The sequence below is a fragment of the Syngnathoides biaculeatus genome, chromosome 7 (assembly GCF_019802595.1).
Source record: "Syngnathoides biaculeatus isolate LvHL_M chromosome 7, ASM1980259v1, whole genome shotgun sequence".
In the NCBI taxonomy this organism is placed as follows: domain Eukaryota; kingdom Metazoa; phylum Chordata; class Actinopteri; order Syngnathiformes; family Syngnathidae; genus Syngnathoides; species Syngnathoides biaculeatus.
Window position 1 is genome coordinate 30,584,932 of NC_084646.1, and position 20,591 is coordinate 30,605,522.

The following is a 20,591-nucleotide window of genomic DNA, read 5'->3' on the forward strand; positions in this document are numbered from 1 at the left end:
GTGTTGTGTTCAGCAGAATAACACTGCTCGGTTCTATCTGTGCGCCTAACTGGGATTTTAGCCCTTCCCAGTTAACTTTGCGTGAAAGGCAGGCACAACATTAGATATGAACCTTATTTTACTCACCTTGTCATCATCCTCACAGGTCATGACATTTGAGAAAGGGATCTCCGCTTTGAACATCTTCCTGCAGTGCATTAGTTGCACAAGCAGGTAGCATATAGTCTTGAACTTCATCCTCTTGGCTGGTTTGATGTCAGACAAAATTAAACCAGGAAAGATCTGCAAAAGTAAACCCCAGTTAGAGATATAAAATTCCACAAAATCTCACTTAAGTTCCCACATGCTTGGCACTGTAACTGTCTTCAACAACTCTTACCTTTCCTGTGCATTATATTTTAAAATTTTCAGTTGTAAATATTTAGTGTTTTAATACAACTGTTGTGAATCACGAGTGTTGTCATGCCTACAGTAATAGAATAAAATGTGAATATAATGTTAATAATAAATAAATACATCACATACAGCCTGTGTGAAAATATAAAGAATATGGCGATTTAAAGGATATATGGATGGAAGGGATTCAAACCATATTGGCCCTCACTCTAGTAGTTGAAGGTTGAGTCCACATTTGATGTTTGGTCCTCGTTGTATACTCTACGTAGGTAATGTTGTTAGCGTGCTAGGCTAACGTGGGAGCAGGTTCAACCCGAACAATGGATAGGTTTCCGATGATGTCACCACAGTCCCGGGAGTCCCTTGTCCGCCATTTTGAGTGTCTGAAGCAAGTTAGCGTCTGTCAACAAAGCAAGCAAGCCCGTTTCGTCCGATAATAATGGGCCACACATGCCTAATTTGGGGCTGTACTACCCACATTGAAACAAAGAGGTAGTATTTTGATATTCCAAAGGTCGTTGTCAACCAGTTAAGAAAAACTAAGCGTCTACCACTGAGCAGGATTTCTTCCTGATCCAACAAAGAGACATTGTAAAGTTTGCTCGGATAATTACGTAACACGTAACGTTTTCAATTAAATTCTTGAGAAAAGAAGGAATGAATAAAATGTGTTCTACACAAAGGTATGACGGAGAATGTTTTATTATAAAGACTTAAAGATTTAAAGAAAAAAATCGACTTACATTTGTAAATGGAGAGGGCCATAACCAGTAAGACCTCTCTTCGATAACTGTCTTGCTATCCCGTCATTTTACTGAAGCCTCGACTTCAAAAAGGGGCAGCCACATGTGAACAGACTTCTCCAAGACCGACCATACAAGTACAATGACCGGAGAGAACGCAGTCATCTTGTTGGGATATGATCCAGGGAGGTAGTAGTGGACCGGTAAGACCTCTGAGAATGTCTTGCTCGAGCCACCATTACACACTGAGTACCGATCACCCGTTGCCGTACATCTTGAATCAACTCACTTACAAAGTCATTGTAGGCTTGAAGAGACTTGTAAGCCTTTAGTTCATCAAGGGTATGTGCGCTCACAGAATTCATGAAATAATTAACGATATCGGATATGTAACGTCAGGGTAGCCTTCCACATTGTCACTCCAGTTGCTTGCTTGAAATTCATATGGATCTTTCCCGCCGATATCCTTCAATTTCTCCAAGTATATGGCTCTGCTTAAAGCATCAAACATGTTTTTGTCCACTACATTTGCTTTAAACGATGTCATAACTTTTAAACCAAACGGAAAAATTAACGATAGAAAAAAACTTAACGCTTCACCATTCACCTATGGTCTCTGAACTCTTAAGACACACAGTATGGCATCCGTCGCAAGGCATGATGGGTAATCGGAAACCTATCCATACGGCACCAATTTGGGTACTAAGATGTACTAAGATAAGACTTGTTAAATTTCTATAAGTCCTCACAGCTCTTGTCGTACAAGTTATGAAGTTACTCACGTTTGATGTTTCTTCAACATCCACAAATTGATCACAAACGCGTCTCGCTGTTAGCAAGTTAAGCTAAGGAGTACTCGGCTGATAAGCAAGTTTAAGTTGACATTTCCACTCGCCCAACTTCTTATGAGTACTCACTAGCCTCGTTGTATACGATACGTATATTTTGCAGGACGTGTAGATACTAGTGTTTGATGTTTTCCTCTTCAGTAAATATAACAAAACAGACCAGTTTTTGTTGTTAGCGGTCTAAGCTAGGCTAACTTTTACTAAGCAGTGAACAATATGGCTCCAATTTGGGTACTGAGATTGCACAGATGATGACTTTAGCACTGAAGTCATCGCCAGGAGCGTCCCACGTCGAGTATTCACAACATTCAGTCCAAAGTCAGCAGGGTTTATTGAATTACGTTTGGGCTGGTCAGAGCTTTCTGTTTAAGCTGCTACCAGTTTGAAGACCGGAAGCAACTCCAATATAACTACTAATAATTATTATTATTAACATATGTTAAGTATTACATTTTAAAATATTTATTTCGTGTTCCTCACCATCCCCTCACCAACCCTATAATTGCACCGTTGACCTCTTGCTGGGACCCCCTTTCCCCTACAACCTTCTCTTTAATCTCTCCCATTCCAAAAAAGATTCTATGGGAAATTATATACGTGACTCCCTGGCTTCTGGACTCATCCAGCCCACTTATTTTTGCATGGCAGAGCTGCCATTTTCTTCGTGGAAAAAAAGATACTACTCTGTACCACTGCATTGATTTTGAGGACTCAATGATATCACAGTAATAAACAAAGCATCGCTGCCCCTTATTAACCCCTATTTTGAACCCCTATGTGATGCCCAGATTTTCACGAAATTGTATCTATGCAATGCATATCATCTCATCCACCTTAGAGAGTTATGAATGGAAATGGCTTTAAATACCCTACGTGGACACTTTGAATATGTGGTCATGGTGTTTGGATTAACCTATGCCCCTGCTGTTTTTCAAACCTTTATTAATGATGTCCTTTGTGACATGCTGAACTGCTTTGTTTTCATCTATTAAGAAAGGCTTGGTGGCGTGGAGTGAAAGTGCCCTTTCAAATCTGCAGTAAAAGCTATTGAGGTCGTCGGCTAGTCAGCTATTGCTTTCTACTAGGAGGGAGCATCACTTGTAATTAGTGAGCGATTGCAATCCATGCCAGACTGATTTGGAATCATGCGCGCCAAGCTGTTTTTCCATATTCATCTTCCTTCTATGCCTGTCTTCACAAAGATCTTCAACAGGTCTCAGGAACTGTGAGTACCAACCTCTACCATCATAACAGGCACAAAAAAGCAGCAGTCTCGGGTCTTAATGACTACAGGCCAGTTGCCTTGGCAGCTGTGGTCATGAAGTCCTTTGAACGATCTTGTGCTGGACAACCTCAAGAGCATTACACTTCCCCAGCTGGATCCACTGTAGTTTGCCTCTTGAGCTAACAGGTCTACGGATGATGCCGTCTACATGGGTCTGCACTTCATCCTTCAACATCTCGACAGAAAGGCAACCTATCAGAGGATCCTGTTTGTGGACTTCAGTTCTGCGTTTTCTACCATCATCCCCAAGCTCCTCTCCTCCAAACGTCTCCAGCTCAGCATCTCACCTGTTATCTCCAATTGGATCTAAAACTTCCTGACGGGCAGGACACAGAAGGTGAGGCTGGGGAAAACCACTTCATCCATACACACTATCAGTACCGGGGCACCCCAAGGTTGTGTCCTCTCCCCTCTGCTGTTCTTGCTCTACACAAATGACTGCACCTCGAGGCACCTGGCTGTCAAACTCCTGAAGTTCGCAGATGACACCACATTCATCAGCCTCATCAAAGACAGCTACGACACTATTCTTCGACTCATTATATTCTTCAACGAACCTACTATTTTCTGCCTCTTGCCGTTGTTGGGACACATCATGGTTGTCCAATCAGTATTACTATTAATGGGTCAAACTGAAAGTAAAAGAAGAAGAAGAATATATACTGTAGACTATAGCATGATTCGTCACTTCCAACTGCTCCATATGCCCAATTGCCATTGCACTGGTTTATAACAATGAACCAAGAACGGGTAAGGACACTTTCTACAAGGTTAACCTATTGTGGGGCGTTGACACACTCTCAACTGCTCCAAATGAAGAAGACTTTGCATCTTGCTCAACTGCAACTCTTATAAGGAACAGTTCCTTTTAACCAAATGTTTCTTGTTGTTTGTCCTTGTTTGTTTGTTCTTTGCTCTAAATGTCATCCCAGGGAGGCACTGACAAATTCTTTGTGTTGTTATACATACCTGGTTATTAAAGCTGATTTTGATGACGTACGACACATCATCTCGTGCACTCCCGAAAAAAATCACCAGCATGTCTGCCATGTATTCCAAAGCCTCCTTGGGAACCGTCTTTTTGTGAAACATAAAAAATGTAAATTCAACCTTTCCTCTGTTCCTTTCTTAGCATACATTACCACCAAAGGACATTACAACCAGACCAAGCAAAGATCCAAGCAGTCATCAAATGGCCCATTTCCTCCACCCACAAGGAGCTTCGTTTCCCAAGTTTTGCCAATTTCTATTGACGTTTCATCTGTGACTATATTAAGATTGCCGTCCCTCTCACCAGTCTCACCCCCACCAGCTCACCTTTCCATTGGACCCCTACCACATTACGAACATTCAAACGTCTCAAGGCGGAGGCAGCTTGGGTAGGCGTTACCGATCAGTGCAAACTAAAACGCGGAGCCATTACAAGAGCTGCTTCCCTCTTGCCATTAAATTCATTAACAGCTAACTTACAATTCCATTGCAACATGCTTCCAATTTTTGTCTTAAATTTGTTGTCACATTTCTGTCGACCCAACTATACTGTACATTACACGTGCTTTTGTTTACAAACACTGGCTGCTCATGTCCCTGAGTAGGATCTGGCACCACTTGCATGACTGAGGAGTATCTGCAACAGTTGCACAGTCGAGATTGTCCCAGATTATCGCAATAATAGTCATTTTAAACTGCATGCATTTCCTGAAGTCTCTGCACCCTTTGCACAATTGTTATTGCACCAGATTATTGCTTTGTTAGTCTTTCCATTTGCTCTATTTGTTAGAGGACTCTTCATCTCCTTTGCACAATTGTCAAAAAATAAATAAATAACTTGTACAAACATTATGATTTAACTATCAACCTTTTTCTTGCTCAGTAAGTGTTTTTCTCAATGTCTTTATTTCTCAAATCTGTCACAAAAACCTCCTATCTCCGTCGGGCCAAGCGTCTTAATACCTGCCAAGGTCGCTGGGCTTTATTTCTCAGTCAATTACATTTTTGCCTCTCCTTCCACACTGGTTCACACAATGGCAAACCTGATTTGCTCTCCCGTATGTATCCACCTTCCCCAGCCCAAAGCCTATTCTAGCTCCCTCATGCTCCATTGGAGTAGCCACTTGGAAGGTTGAATGAGTAATTAAAGAGGCTCAGAAGACTGACCCAGATCCCAAAACCGGACCTCCTAAACGGCTATTTTTACCCGATTCCGCACGCTCTGACATCCTTCAGTGGGCCCACAACTCCAAGCTCGCCTGTCATCCCAGCATTAACCGCACCTTCCATTGAATCCAGCAACAGTTCTGTTGGGCTATCCCAGGGGTCGCCAGTCCTGCAGCACTGAAGCCGCATGTGGTTCTTTAGCACCGCCTTAGCAGCACCCTGGAGCTTTTTAAAAAGTGAATGAAAATGGGGAGAAAAATATCAAGGGTTACAGGAGTGTTGGAGCCAATCCCAGCTCACGGGCATGAGGCAGGAAACACCCTAAACTGGTTGCCAGCCAATCGCAGGGCACATGGAGACAGACAACAGTCGCACACACAATCACATCTAGGTTCAATTACAGTGTCCAATTAATGCATGTTTTATTTGGGGGGGGGAGGAAACCAGAGTGCCTGGAGAAAACCCGCGAAGGCACAGGGAGAATTTCAAATTCCCCACAGGCGCACCGGGATTGAACTCAGGTCCTCAGAACTGTGAGGCCAACAGTTTACAGCAGAGAAAAATATATTTTTTCTTTTAATGTGATTTCTGAATGAGGCCAAACATGACACAAACATTCTTAACATTTTCTTTTGGTGTAGAAATGTGTGGAATAAATATTAGATGTCTACATTTCTGTCGACAAACATTTGCGTCATGGCCTGTGACGTGCGCTTCTTTGAAATAAAAAAAATAAACCCGCGCTTGTGTGATGGTCCATGGATTGCAAAGGGAAAAACGATAGCTGAGGAGAAAAGCAGATTCAACAGTTCTTGGACCGAATCATTTGCTTTCGCTGCCAACGTAAGAGTGCGTCAGCGTCCCACATGATGTCAAGCTTGTACAGAGTGCCCTTACGTGTTCGCGGATCCCGTAATAAACTAGTGCAATGACAATTGTGCAAAGGGAGCAGTTTTAAGTGACGAATCGTGAGATAGTCTACAGAATATATTACGCACTGAATGGACCAGCAAGATGTGAGGGTGTGTCCCAACAATGGCACAAGGCAGAAAATAGTATGTTCTCTGATGACTTAATTACCAGAGGGAAAAAACTGTTTGAATGCCTGCTAGTTTTGATTTGCATTGATCAGTAGCGCTTACCTGACACAGGGAGCTGGAATAGCTGGTGACCAGGATGTGGAGGGTCCAAAAGGATCCTGCCTGCTCTGGACCTAGTCCAAGTGGCGTTCCATTCTTCAAGGCAGGGTATGGTAGTGCCAACAATCCGTTCAGTGGTTTTGATTGTCAGTTGCAGTCAGAGTTTGTTCTTTTTATGCGGCAGCCCCAAACCTAAACTGTGATGGAGGTACACAGTACTGATTGGATTATCGCTGTGTAGATTTGTCTCAGCAGCTCTTGTTACAGGCCATGCTCCTTCGGAAGCCGCAAGTACATCCATTGCTGGGCTTTTTTGAGGATGGAGTTGATGTTCGTCTCCCACTTCAGGTCCAGTGATACTGTAATTCTCAAGAACTTGAAGATCTCGACGATTGAGACAAGTCAGTTGGACGGCATCGGTGCCAACTGTGGTGAATGGATGCTTCCTGAAGTCCACAATCACCTCCGCAGTCTTTAATGTTCAACGCCAGGTTGTGTTAGCCACACCAAAGTTCCAGTCTTGCCACTTCCTGTCAATATGCAGACTGATCATCCTCTTTGATGAGGCTGATAACTGTGGTGTCATCTACTGTACCGCAATCGCCTCACAGGCAAGAGCTTGCAGTCATGTGTCAAGATTAAAGTTAACATTTTCCATGTCCAAGTTTGAGAAGCTGTCCAGTGACATCAATAAATATAAGTGACATTCATCGACTAAGAATACAACTCTGTCATAAGAACATATTTAGCAGCATAGTGTCTGTGTTAATACAGTGGTTTCTTATTTCAATATATATTTGGAATGACACTGATATTATTGTTTTGTTGCTCAGGTCCGAGGATGGTTGTGTCGTAATATGTATGACAAAAGAGATCGTCCTGCATTTTACCTTCCACTCATTTACTATTTGATGAAAACTAAGGAGGCTAATGGACAGACCTTCTTGAAAGGCTGATGTTATTTTTTCTAATTGCAGGCTGTATTTGCATGAGGCATGTTCCATTTTCTTTTTTTTTAATCCTCAAAATAATAATGACATTAATAATTCGTTATTAAATTTCTACAATTTTACAAGTGCAATAACACATAAAGCATCAATAATTGAAGTTAAACTTAAAACACCATCGTAGAACAGAGTTGTCTCATGGTGCATCATTCTCTTCAGAAAGCGATGCAGGAAAAATAAACATTGACTCATGAATGTTGATTATATCATTTGGATAGTGAGCTGTTATAGACATACAGCATGTATTGCCTTCATCATAAGGCTTACATCAGTCTTAAATTTTTTTTTTGCGGCTCCAGACAGATTTTTTTTGGTATTTTTGTCCAATATGGCTCTTTTGACATTTGGGGTTTCCGACCCTTGGCCCAGCCTAACAAAGGACACTTGAGCGTTTTTCTTGTCCTGCTCTGTCTGTGGCTGAGGTAAAGCTTTTTACAGCATACAGTGATGCTTCCCACAGTGAGGGAGCATATTTGACAGGTCCAATCTTTGTGGAATGATGTCAGGGCTGCTTTAACGCGGCAATTTCCTACTCTGCAATACAAAGTGGGTCAGATTGTTTGGCTCTCCTCTCGTGACCTCCCACTCTAAACAGAATACTGTAAACTGGCTCCTCACTACATTGCTCAATTCCCAATCACCAAGCTCATTAATGCCACCTCTGTTCAATTAAAACTTCCCTAATCCTTCAAGATCCATTCTACATTCCATGTGTCGCTGTTTAAACCTGTCTCCACCAGTGCCCTTAGCCAGCCAGCCGTAATCCCTCCACCCCTCAGTGTCATCAATGGCCATCCTGGATGTGCAGCACCAGAGCAGAGGATTTCATTTCCTGGTGGACTGGAAAGCATATGGTCCTGAGGAACAATCCTGGATTTTGAGCAAGATAATTTTGGACAACTCCCCTTTTAAGGACTTTTCTGACACACATCCTTGGAAGACTGGTGGGGAGCCTGGAGGCGTCCATTGAGAGGGGGTGACTATCATGATTCATGCCCCACAGTTCGTCTTTTGGAGCTTGGTTGGCACTTTGCACTTTCTCCCCCACTCTCTTTCCCTTGGAATCAGTATCTCCTGGGCCGCACGTTTGTCTTCAAGCATCACTCATTACTGACTGCATTTAAAACCTGTGAACTCCTTCGGTGTTCAGCTGATTATTGAATCTTGTTTGTGACTCACCAGCAAACTCTCAGTACTTCCAGGTTTCGTGGTATGAAAGTAACTATCCCAGGACCTGCATCTGCACTCACGGGATTGTATTCTTCTCCATCTTCAGTGTTTCTTCCGTGCCTTCCTTGTCTCACTGACAACACCCACCACACTGCAAAGCTGCCGCACTTCCTCCAATTCCCACTCACTCGCTCCTTGTTCCCAAGGGTCCACCACCTCATCCTGGATATCCTTACCCTGAGTCAGCAAGAAACCATTCTAGATCTAGTCCCTCCGCCTCAGTCTGCTTATCGGTCCAATCCAATTCACATCCGAATTTGCACCGTGACAAAGTAAATGTAAACCACCTAGAGTATATAGATGCATTTCCTTCATGCACAGAAATCTGTTCTAATTTTATTGTAAATTATGTTCACTATAACTGAAGAATTTTAAAATCTATCAAATGTGCATGTACTGTGCACATGTACCATTGGAGTGAGATAGTAATGTGTGTGCCAGTTTAACTCACGGCCTGCCTCCCTTTCTGTGCCAGAGGATTAACTATTACACCACAGACAGATGTTCTACCTATCCGGCTATGTACTGGCAAGAGAAAATAGAAAATGAGGAAAACATGAGTTGAGTGTACTTTCCGCCTGTGTGACGGCACGATGAAAAACGTCTCAATGTGATGTTTCTGAAGGAAGACGTGTCTCTTGTGACCGAAGCCAGGTTCCACCTCATAGACACCATTCAAACACTCCAGGGTGGTCTTTGTAATGTGAACCTTTCTGAGAGCACAAGGAGGGGAAAAGATCAAATAGGACTTCAAAACTAAATATTCCTTTAAAAGCCCATCTGCCAAATAACCATTGTACAATGATGTTTATTGAGCCTGATCTCACCTATAAAATCACATGAAGGTCAATTTTGTTGTTTTTCAAAATTCCTTCTCGAAAATACTGTCATACATGATTTTTAGGGGTGTTCTGTAGCTCTGTCCACAATCAGGAAATGAATACAGCAACCAAAGATGCACAAAATTTGCAATGTTGTTTTGCTTGCAAACATGAAGCTCATAGCTCAAAAAACATGAAGATGTTTGCAAGAAAACATCATATCATCATGTCTTGGTCATCTATGTTGGCTGTTCTAGGAAGTGACCAAGACTTGGTCATGTCAAATTGAAAGACTTGTGCGAACTGTCTGCATCACTGAATGAAATATTAATATGTTTCTACCTCATTTGAGATGTATCTCTATCATTACCTCAGCTGCCAATGTGTCTAAAGCAAGCATTATCTTCTATGGCCCCAGTGAGTTTCAGTTAACTGTTGAAATATCTGCTTTCACAAACATAATGTCAATTGAAGACATGTGTACTATCTCTGAGTATGGGTTAGTTGCATTTGCTCTATTTCTTATCTTGTTATCATGGTAGTGGCACTGAGTACTGACCCAGGCAGTCCTCCGGCCTCCATCACATTCGCTAAAGTGACATCGTTTGACCAGACATCATACTGCCATTTCCTGAGCCCCAGCACACCGCAGAGCACCCGTCCTGTGTGTAGGCCAACACGCATGTTCAAGTCCACCTCGGTTGCCTCTACCACTGACCTATGAGAAAAATGATTGTGTTGAGAGGGTCAGTCAAGACATAATCCTACTTCTGTAGTTATGATCCTGATATTTATCCTTGTTAACCTTTTGCAGATAGTATCCGTGCAGTTACAATGAACATTATGTAAGAGAACTAGTGTGATTTTTGTTTTGCTCTTGCAGTGAGCAAGTTGTAAAAAATCATGTTTTAGCTTCCTTTGGGAAGTCAGAAGCTTTGACTCTAGGAAGATCTCTAACAGCAGCAATTGATGGTTGCCCACTATTTGGGCCAGTACATTGCCCGTTATAAATAAGACTCAGATGCCTTTTTAATGGGTCCAAAGTGCCTCGTCTCCTCTCGCGAAGATGGTGACAATCAGGGAATCCCTGAGTTCAGATGGATTTCCGCATTATTCTCATATTTCCACAAAGCCTATGGATGTGGCTAAGGATCTTTGGCCTTGATCACAGTGACAGAGATGCTCTGCTATGCATGAAGCCCTGACTCAGAAATCAGAGCTGTGTTGTTCAACTGCTATTCACATGGAATTTATTTCTACAATTCAGCTTTCAAAGCTCTTTCTTTTCAATATCGCCAACTACTACCAAGATCTGCAACTTGCAGCAGCTCCACCAGCGCACACACTTGTGACTTTTGTGCACACCGTGGCAGCCCTCCTGCTTTCCACAGTGTAGGCTTGGGCAGTGGGTGAGTAGGTTGGAGGTGCACCTGGATTCCAACATTTGTTTCTGGGCCCTTCCTTTTTATTGCACCACAGGGTGTCATCTGCCAACCCTTCAACTCGCAAGAGCATTTGACTACTCAGTCCGTGTTTCAAGATGGTTCAGGTAGTTTGCCAACATTGGCACAGACATCTGAAGGTGGGTCATGGGTGGGTGCCTGCCCAGGGGAAACAGGGTCAGGGCACACCGATAGCAATGCATGTGTCGACTGGGTATTAGGAGACCTCATTCGCCCACAGCTGGACAACCTACCCGCTCCATGCAAAATGGGTGAATGGGAGGTGGGTGGGAAGAATGATGCAGTGAGCTCACGTGGCCACAGCCTCATATTTAATGTTTTTTTCAGTCTCATGAATGGATTGCACAGCCAAGGTCTCAAAACACTCTTGACAAGGAGCCTTCCCTAGGACCCACAATGAGGATATTTAAGCACTGAGTTGATCTTGAACAGCTGCCTGTTCTGCATTGGACTACGGTCGAAGTGCGCACAGTAGCACGCTCAACTTGGCCACCCATGATGGACTCGCAATCAAAGGCAGGACGGGCGTTTTGGAATATGTGTGTCCTGTCCACTGTCCCACCCAATATTTGTATGTCAATCTGCCAATAAAAAAAAATACAAAATGATGAGAGGCAGACACCAAGCCTAACCCAAATATGGAATGAGACCCTTGGGATGTACCCTCAGGAGGGATCTCAATGGCAATTGTCCATTGCCAACGTGCACCCAGTGGAACGTCCATCTCGTCTACCAATGACAGACGCACGGCCACAGCTATGGCGGTCTGGAATGCATGGCATCCTCTTTGCTCTCAGACGATAGTTTGATCGATACGGCCTCTCTCAAGGTGAGTGTGTGCTGGTGATGTGTGCCCAGCGGCGCACCCAATTTGACCATTCATGATGGACCCACTGCCACAGGCAGGGTGGGCCATCTGAAATGCGCAGATTCGCTCTTAGGGGGCAAGGCGGCTCCTTTGAACTAATGGCTGCTGTCCGAACCGTCATGTATTACATGATCTGCCAACCACCCACCCCCCCCCAAAAAAAAAAAAAAAATTACAAAATGATCAGAGGCAGGCCCCAAATTACTCCTAAATACAGTATGGAATAAGACCTCTGGGACTTACCTTCGGGAGGGATCTCAATTTGATCCAAGCTGCAGTTACGGGAATTGACCAAGGTGTCCCTGTTCCAATTCCAAGGCCATGAGCAGTCGAGTAATCTTGGCCAGTTACATCGTTTATGTGTGTGTCGGTAATATTGGTGGTGTAGCCATATATCATGTCCTAAAATATGGTTAGTTGGTTCATTTTGGTTGTTGAAGTTCAATACTTTTGCCGTACCAGTGGCCAAAGCCATGTGGAAGTTTGAGTGAGGGGATTCTTGGCTCTTGAAGCCGGGCATATTCTCTTAACATGGTGCAGCTGTTGGTGTGAGGGAGGCGAGCCAGGCATACGAATGGAAAGTTATAATCAGCCCTAATACCGCTAGCCCCCCGCTGTTCAACCAGTAGCTGGAACGATGCAATCATTCATGGTGGCCAGGGCATTGGGACCAGTCACCCCCATTTCCCCCTTGCCACTAGACAATGTAAAGTACCGGTAGAGATGCATTTTGACTAAGGAGAAAGCTCCGCTAAGCTCAGCATGATGTTTTCCCAGTTCTAGTAGCTGAACGTTGAGAGGGGAAATGGTGAAAGTCCCCCTTCTCACCTGCAGTTGAATAAAATAATTTGGCGGGGGGGGGTGTGAGTGGTTCAATTCTCTGTCGGTGGAAGGCTGTGAATGTTCTAGGTAAGCGTGGAGTTTGTGGACATTATGTGTGATTAGGAGAAGGGTCTGGGTCTTCCAGGATCACGCCCTTAATTTGCAGAGTCAGACAGATGACACAAAGGTAACTGAGTGTATACCTCAGTAAACTTCCAGGCACAGTCTGTGAGGTGATAACTTCCCTCCATAAACGTAGATGACTCCATGAGCTGGCCCGTTTTTACAAGAGGATGTCCCAATTTCATGGTGAGATTCAAGTCGATCTGTCACTAAACGAAGGGGACTAGTGTGCATTATCCACCAATTTCCCCAATTCATAGAACTTCGTATGTCCAAGAACCCAACTTGGTGAGAATTCCCAGCTCATTTAAATTGAGTTTTACCCAGGGCCATTAGCATTATCATTTCAAAATTTGGTAATCCTGTCTTCGTTCATGGTGGTTATTATTCTTCTTCTTTTTCTTTTGGCTTGTCCCGTTAGGGGTCGCCACAGCGTGTCATCTTTTTCCATTCAGACACCTTCCACATCTCACCACTGTTCTGCTGCCCTCATACATGTCCTGTACTATTCTAACATATTTCTCCGCCACACCAGACTTACGCATACAGTACCACCGTTCCTCTCTTGGTACTCTGTCATAGGCTCTCTCTGGGTCTACAAAGATATAATATAGCTCCTTCTGACCTTCCCTGTACTTTTCCACAAGCATCCTCTAGCCTCCACTACTCTTAACTTAACTTCATTGTATGGCTCATCATCTTTATTCCTCTGTAGTTTCCACAGTTCTGAACATCACCTTTGTCCTTAAAATGGTGACTAGCACACTTTTCCTCCATTCTTCTGGCATCTTCTCTCCCACAAATAATTTATTGAGTAAGTTGATCAAAAATCCACAGCCACCTCACTAAATTGCTTCCATACTTCCACTGGTATGTAATCGGGTCCAACTGTCTTTCCATTTTTCATTCTGTTCAATGCCTTTTTAACTTCTCCCTTACTAATCATTGCCACTTCCCGGTCATTCACGCTCGCCTCTTCTACTCTACCTTCTCTCCCATTTTCTTCATTCATTAACTTCTCAAAGTGCTCTTTCTATCTACTTAGCACACTACTTGCACCAGTCAACATATTTCCATCGCTATCCTTAATCGCCTTTACTTGCTGCACATCCTTCCCATCTCTATCCCTCTGTCTGGCCAACCTGTAGAGATCCTTTTCTCCATCTTCCTGTATTTTGGGGTTCCACCACCAAGTCTCCTTCTCCTCTTTCCTACCAGAAGACACCCAAGTACTCTCCTGCCTGGAAAGTATAACCCAGAATTGATCGCTGCAATGGAATGAATGGCAAAAACATGGACTGATTGGACTCTGTTCCGACCCAGACACAATGGCTCCGTGACTGACTTGAGCAGGCATTGTCGGGCATGTCGCAAGCTCCTGGAAAAAGTCTTACACAGAACTTCCACTGAAAATAATCAGTTTCCTTTCAATCTTCTGGCTGCCACTTGAGCGGAACCAGCTTGCTGTGTTCACACTTGAATACACGGCAAATCTGCGCATACCTCCCACACCTCATCTGATGCCTTAGTTCTTGATGCCACTGCAAGGAAGCTTTCGAGTGACGTGGCCGTTTTGACAGTGAGGCGGACCGTATGAAGAGTCATGAGGTGGCGGCTGGCATGAACCAGTGGCACGGGGGCGGACCCAAATGTAGGACTCCAAGATGAGGGCATGGCATTAAGAGTGGTTTAATTCCAAATCAAGGTCATACACAGTGTAGCAGACTGGGAAGGCATGGTCGAATTAGAATCAAATGGAAAACAGCTGTGTGCAGGCAGCCAGAGACGGTACCACCCGGGGCAGTGGCTTGGCCATGCACATGATAGGCGGCCAAATTAGGCTAATGCCCGCCTGCAGCTGAGACAATGATTTTAGCTGCCATGGGCTTCATCATCGCCCAGAAAAAAGCTTTTTCTGCGTGTATTTTGCTTTTCCCTTCTTAAGGGGGATGTGGGATAGAAAGTCCGCAGACAGTTGGGGGAACATGTTAAGGCTTTGTTCGAGAGTAGTGCTGGTCCCCTCATTGGCGTCAAATGACAGAACTCACACACAGGATAAATGTATGTGGCACCCCCTGTCTCCTGTGACAAATCTTCTTGCTGCATCGCTCCAATCAGACAGAGGAGGAGCAAATGAACATGACAAGTGAGGGCTCACACAAGAAAATTAGTTAAAGGCTTACGATGCAACCATAAATCAAAGGCACTGACATAATTTAATAGATGTTTTAGAATCATCAGCATTAACACTTTTTCCAAGTAGTTTGTGACTAACATTGTAAAATGTGTTATCTGTAGTATTCGTGTTTTGCATTCATGAAAAAAATATTTGTATGAATTTTGAAGGAACGATCAGGGACTCTGTGTCATAAAACCAGTGTGATTTGTGAAAAAGAAATATAGAGATTGTATTCATCTTTTTCAAAAATGATGAATCATTCATTTCTGCAGTTTGATATATTGACATTGGACCACTGGTGGATGGAATATGCACGTATTTTTCATGTTTTTCTGGCACCTTTGGGTACAAAATAACAATATGCCTAGATTAGAAGTGTTGTCATCAAGTGATGATTACAACTAATTATATGTATCTAAATTACTGGTACTCCTCTAAAATCCAAGGAAGCAAATTTATTAAGCCCTCAAAACAAGCCCTCATTGATCAATTGAAAATGTCTTTCATGAGAGACATGAAAATGATCCACAATGTCAGTTATCATCATAAGAGTAATCCCCTAGTCTTTACAGCATCATAAGTATATCATTTTGTAGGATTCTTACGTAAATGAATTAGTTTAATCAATAATGATGAGTTAGAAGTACGACCTGTGACCTCAGTGAACATAAGCAATACAGAAAATGAATCGATGGATGGCTGGACAGATGTATGTATGTATGGATGAATGGATCGATAGAGCAAGAGGTATGATCACAAGTACATTATGAAGTTATTCGAAGTGGGAAAGGAAGCATACATGTTTGTGTGACTCACGCTATGGTGTCAATCATGTCAAGGCCCATCTCCACGCAGCAGTGGGCATGGTCAGCCTTTGGTTGGGTCAGCCCTGATACACAGTAATAACAGTCCCCCAGAATCTTTATTCGCCTGCAGTGATTTTCCTATTGACATAAAGAAATGACACATCAATAATCATGGTGGAGCAGCTGTAAAGCATTGGGTTCACAGTTCTGAGGACCAGGGTTTAAATCCTCAGTTTCCATGTTCTTCCTGTGCCTGCATGGGTTATCTCCGGGATCTCTGGTTTCAACATATGGATGAATTAGGGACTCAAAATTGCCCTTAGGTGTGACTGTGAGTGCGACTGTTGTTTGTCCGTATGTGCCCTGCGATTGCCTAGCAACAAGTTCAGGGTGTACCCTGCCTCCTGCCTGTTGACGGCTGGGAGATGCTCCAGCACGCCCCACGACCCTCATGAGGATAAGTTCCTAAGAAAATGGATGGATGGATATCATGGGTTGCAAGAAGCAGGTATTTAATTATATCACGACCTTTGTTCTTTTTTTACATTACATATTTTCATAAATGGTGCAAGTTTGGTTGAAAATAACAAACTTATCTTGATTTTCGAACAAGTGATGTGCTTGTTTGCCAATTTGGTAAACCTGTCTGAACAGTGCTCGGCATACTGGGCCAGCGAGTCTGTGATCTTAGAGGTATGCTTGGTGGAATGAGAATTTAGTGTCAGAAAGGTCATCTAAATTTATGCCTAATGAGACCACATTTAAATTTTGGAATAGCTGTTCGAATAGGGTTTTTGTGAATTTGATCAGAGCACAGGCAGGCAGACAGAAACGCAAGCTCCACAGAGGTGTTCAATGACAGATGTATTTTAAGAGTGATCATGCCACTACTGTAATTCAATCAATCAATTCAATCAATTGAATCAAAATCAGTTCATTAACACATTTTCTGGGGAACGGGAACGTTACTCGTAAATGCTTAAGTCACACACGGATTTCAGCGACCTCTTCGAGCATATGGAGAATTCTCCATATAAGACTATTTGTACCACATTTGAGCAGAATGAGTGGCAATGCTTAAATTGGACAGGATCGAAGTCAGCAGAAACATCGCAGATGTCCCACTTTTAAATATGCAGATGCATCACCCCCCGCCTTGAGCTGTGACATTATTAGGGTGGAGGGGGAGGGATTTGTGTGTCCCAATGATGCTAGGAGCTAAGTTGTCTGGGGCCTTCAAGATGGGGCTTGCAGGGTTACCTAACAGCTGAGGGACTAGACAAAGCATGACTCCATAAACCCCTTTGATGAGTAAAAGTAATGGATCTAGATTTACTTTGCTTGGACACGTATCACCGGGGTCCTCTCTGGAGCCAGGCCTGGAGGTGGGACTCGGATGTGAGTGCCCAGTCGCCGGGCTTTCAACCATGGGGCTTGGGCGGGCATAGCCCGAAAGGGTAACGTGTCTCCCCCTTCCCATGGGCTCACCGCCCAGAAGATTCAGGTGCCATGTGAGCTGGGTAAGGCCAAAAGCATGCACCTTGGCGATCTGATCCCCGTCTACAGAAACTGTCTCAAGGGATGTGGAATGTCACCTCTCTAACAGGGAAGAAGCCAGAGCTGATGTGCGAGGTCGAGAGGTTCCAACTAGATATAGTCAGGATTTCCTCCACACACGGCTTGGGCTCTGGTACCAGTCCTCTTGAGGGGGTTAGTACACTTTTCCACTTTGGAGTTGAGCTGGTGAGAGGCACCAGGCAGGTGTGAGTTTACTTGTTGCCCCCCGGCTCAGCGCCTGTACATTGGGGTCCTCCCTGGTGGACAAGAGGGTAGCCTCCTTCTGCATTCAAGTGGGGGGATGGGTCCTGACTGTTGTTTGATGCTATATACCTATGTTCAGAATACCCACCCTTTTTGAACTCCTTGGAGGTAGTACTGGAGATCACTCCTGCTGGGGACTCCATAAATTTTCAGGGGGACTTCATTACTCATGTACGCAATGACAGTGAGACCTGGAAGGGTGTGATTGGGAGGAATGCCCCCCGATCAGAACCCGAGTGGTGTTCTGTTATTGGCCTTCTGTGCTTCCCACGGATTGTCCACCACAAACACCATGTTCAAGCATAATGGTGTCCATACATGCACCAAGACACCCTAGGTCACCTCTCAATGAGAGACTTTGTGATCATATCATTGGCCTTGCAGTTACATGTCTTGGACACTTGGATGAAGGGAGGGACAGAGCTGTCCACTGATCAACACCTGTTAGTGAGTTGCCTCCGATGGTGGGGGAAGATGCAGGTCTGACCTAACAGGCCCAGATGTATTGGAGGATCTGTCAGAAAGAAAGTCACACCTCTGGATGAACTTCACCCACATTCCGAAGGAGGTGGGAGACATTGAGTCTGAGTGGACCATATTCCACCCCTCTATTGCCAAGGCAGCCAACTGGAGCTGTGACCATAAGTCGATGCCTGTTGTGGTGGCAATCCCCAAACTCATTGGGAGACGCCAGTGGTAAGGGCCTTTTTGGCCTGTGAGACTCCTGAGGCTGCTGATGGACACCGGCTGGCCAAGGAGAATTTAGCTTTGTTGGTCGCTGAGGCAAAAACATGGGCATGGGAGGAGTTTGAAGAGGCGATGGAGAACGACTTCTGGACGACTTTGAGGAAATTATGGTCAATCATCCGGCATCTCCAGAGTGGGAAGCAACACTGTATAGTGAAGATGGGGCGCTGGTGACTTCGACTCAAGATAGTGTGAGTCTGTGGGGAAAATTTCACTGCACGCTGTATGTAATGACATTTAACTTTATCTCGAGCTACATTAAATTTCACAGCTGAGACACTGCACACAAACAGCATATAAAAGCATCCGTGTTCATAAATATCAGTGTGTGCTTGTGCAACTGTGCATGTGCTTGTAGTAATTGCGCCGACATGCTCTTGAAGTAGAATCCCATAAACACATTCCCACATGGAGCAGCTATGTGCCATGGTGCACATTTTGCACAAACCCAGATGCACGAAGTAACGCACTCGAGAATAAATACCTAAATACACATGCAGACAAGTTACAATACGTGGGGACTATGCAACACAGATGTTTGCTCAAACATCAATAAGGAAAGAACAGTAGCTAAAATAATGGGATTTCAACATTACTGAGTAAGACTAAAATTGAACAGTATATAGTGGCATAACAAAACCAAGAAGAACCGTAGAACCGAGTTGTGACAACAGCTATGCATATTCAGTCCAGAAGTATTTGGCCCATCACATCGTTATTATTCTCCTTACAATGAACTGGGAATTTTAAAAAATCCAAGTGTGAAGTATAGAGTTCATAGCTTTAAATTTTCCAATTTAAGAGATTACTCGTTGGGAATTATAATTATTTTGTACTTAATTGGTTTTATGCAGGACATCATGGGTCAAAAGTATTTTAAAAGACTCATGAGAGATTAATTGGTCATGTGTGGTCCAATCAATGTTTTAAGAGCTATCTAAAAACAAAGTTGATATTGATACCGTGGTACTTCAATGTTCTACCACATCCATTCCATGATGATGAATGATTAGTCCTATCAGGCCTTTTGGGGCTGAGGGCTTTGGAGACAGCTGCTGGGAACTACCAAGCCAAGCAAAATATTGAGGCAAAAACTCAGGCGTGATAATAGTTCAGTGAGGAAGGGAGAGGAGGGGAAGCAGTGGAACATCAACACTGTAAAGCTGGAACGGTCTGCTGGTGACCTTGACTCGGTACATTATAAGTTAATGGGGTTAGCGCTTCATGGTACTCCAGTGGAACTTTGATGTAATGGACTAATAGGGGCCGGGGGTCATCCGTTATAGCTGAGTGTCCATTACATTGGAGTACTTGTGTCATGCTCCTGGCTTCCTGCCCAGGCTGGGCGTGGCCAGCCAATTAGTCAGCGCACACCTGCACCTTGTCCCGGCTGATACCTCCCAGTATATATAGGACCCGGGGGAGGACTTCTCCTCCGCCAGATCGTCGTCCTTGATGCCTCGTTCCCGCACTCCCGTTTGCCTGACTTCTGCTCTCTGTGTACCAACCCACGCCTGTCCACTGACCACCCTCATAAGCCTGCCGCACTGTTACTTCTGCTTGTTTGGACTGTCTGCCTGATCCCTGACCTTGGACTGAATAAAGGTTTCCTCTGTACTGTCTGCTTGTCTCTGGAGTCGTGCATATGGGTCCACTTTCGAGCCCCGTTCATGACAGAACGATCTGGCCTAAACATGGACCCAGCCGACTCAGAGGCTATCTGTCGCTCCCCGCAAGTCCAGGGCAGACGCCTGGTGGAGCAGGAGTCTGCTCTCCAGGTAACCAACAAGAAGCTCCATGAGATCTGCACGCGGCTGGAGCCGTGACGAGCCTCCCAGGCAAGCGTGGTTGCCATGCCAACGGTGGCCACTCCACCGGTACCACCGGTTCCGCCCGCACCACTCGCCACGGAGCTCCCCTGTAGCAGTGTTACCCCGCTCTCCCGACCGGAACGATTCTCAGGCGACTCGAGGAACGTCAAGCCTTTCCTCGCTCAGTGCGATCTCCATTTTGAACTGCAGGCGTCCGCCTTTCCCACAGACCGCTCCAGGATCGCGTTTGTCATTTCCCACATGATGAGAAGGGCAGAGGCATGGGCAACGGCTGAATGGAGTCGTAACTCAGTAACTTGTCGTT

The 20,591-nt window shown here is 44.4% G+C and overlaps 1 protein-coding gene and 1 long non-coding RNA gene across 3 annotated transcripts in view; one reads left to right on the forward strand and one right to left on the reverse strand.

Moving 5' to 3' along the window:
• LOC133503554 (adenylate cyclase type 1-like) overlaps positions 1-20,591 on the reverse strand; it is a 126,465-nt gene that overhangs the window by 64,495 nt on the left and 41,379 nt on the right. Inside the window, exons 6-9 of the mRNA XM_061825265.1 lie at positions 15,898-16,025; positions 10,186-10,344; positions 9,377-9,518; positions 127-282 (exon numbers count right to left, since the gene is read on the reverse strand). Coding sequence (XP_061681249.1) covers positions 127-282; positions 9,377-9,518; positions 10,186-10,344; positions 15,898-16,025 — 585 coding nt within the window. The remainder of the gene's footprint in view (positions 1-126; positions 283-9,376; positions 9,519-10,185; positions 10,345-15,897; positions 16,026-20,591) is intronic.
• LOC133503129 (uncharacterized) lies at positions 1,146-5,111 on the forward strand. 2 transcript variants are annotated; one of them, XR_009795664.1, is made up of 3 exons: positions 1,146-1,838; positions 2,981-3,609; positions 4,405-5,111. It is a non-coding gene; the product is annotated as an uncharacterized LOC133503129 (long non-coding RNA). The 2 variants fall into 2 exon arrangements; XR_009795663.1 differs by having other exon boundaries at positions 1,146-3,609.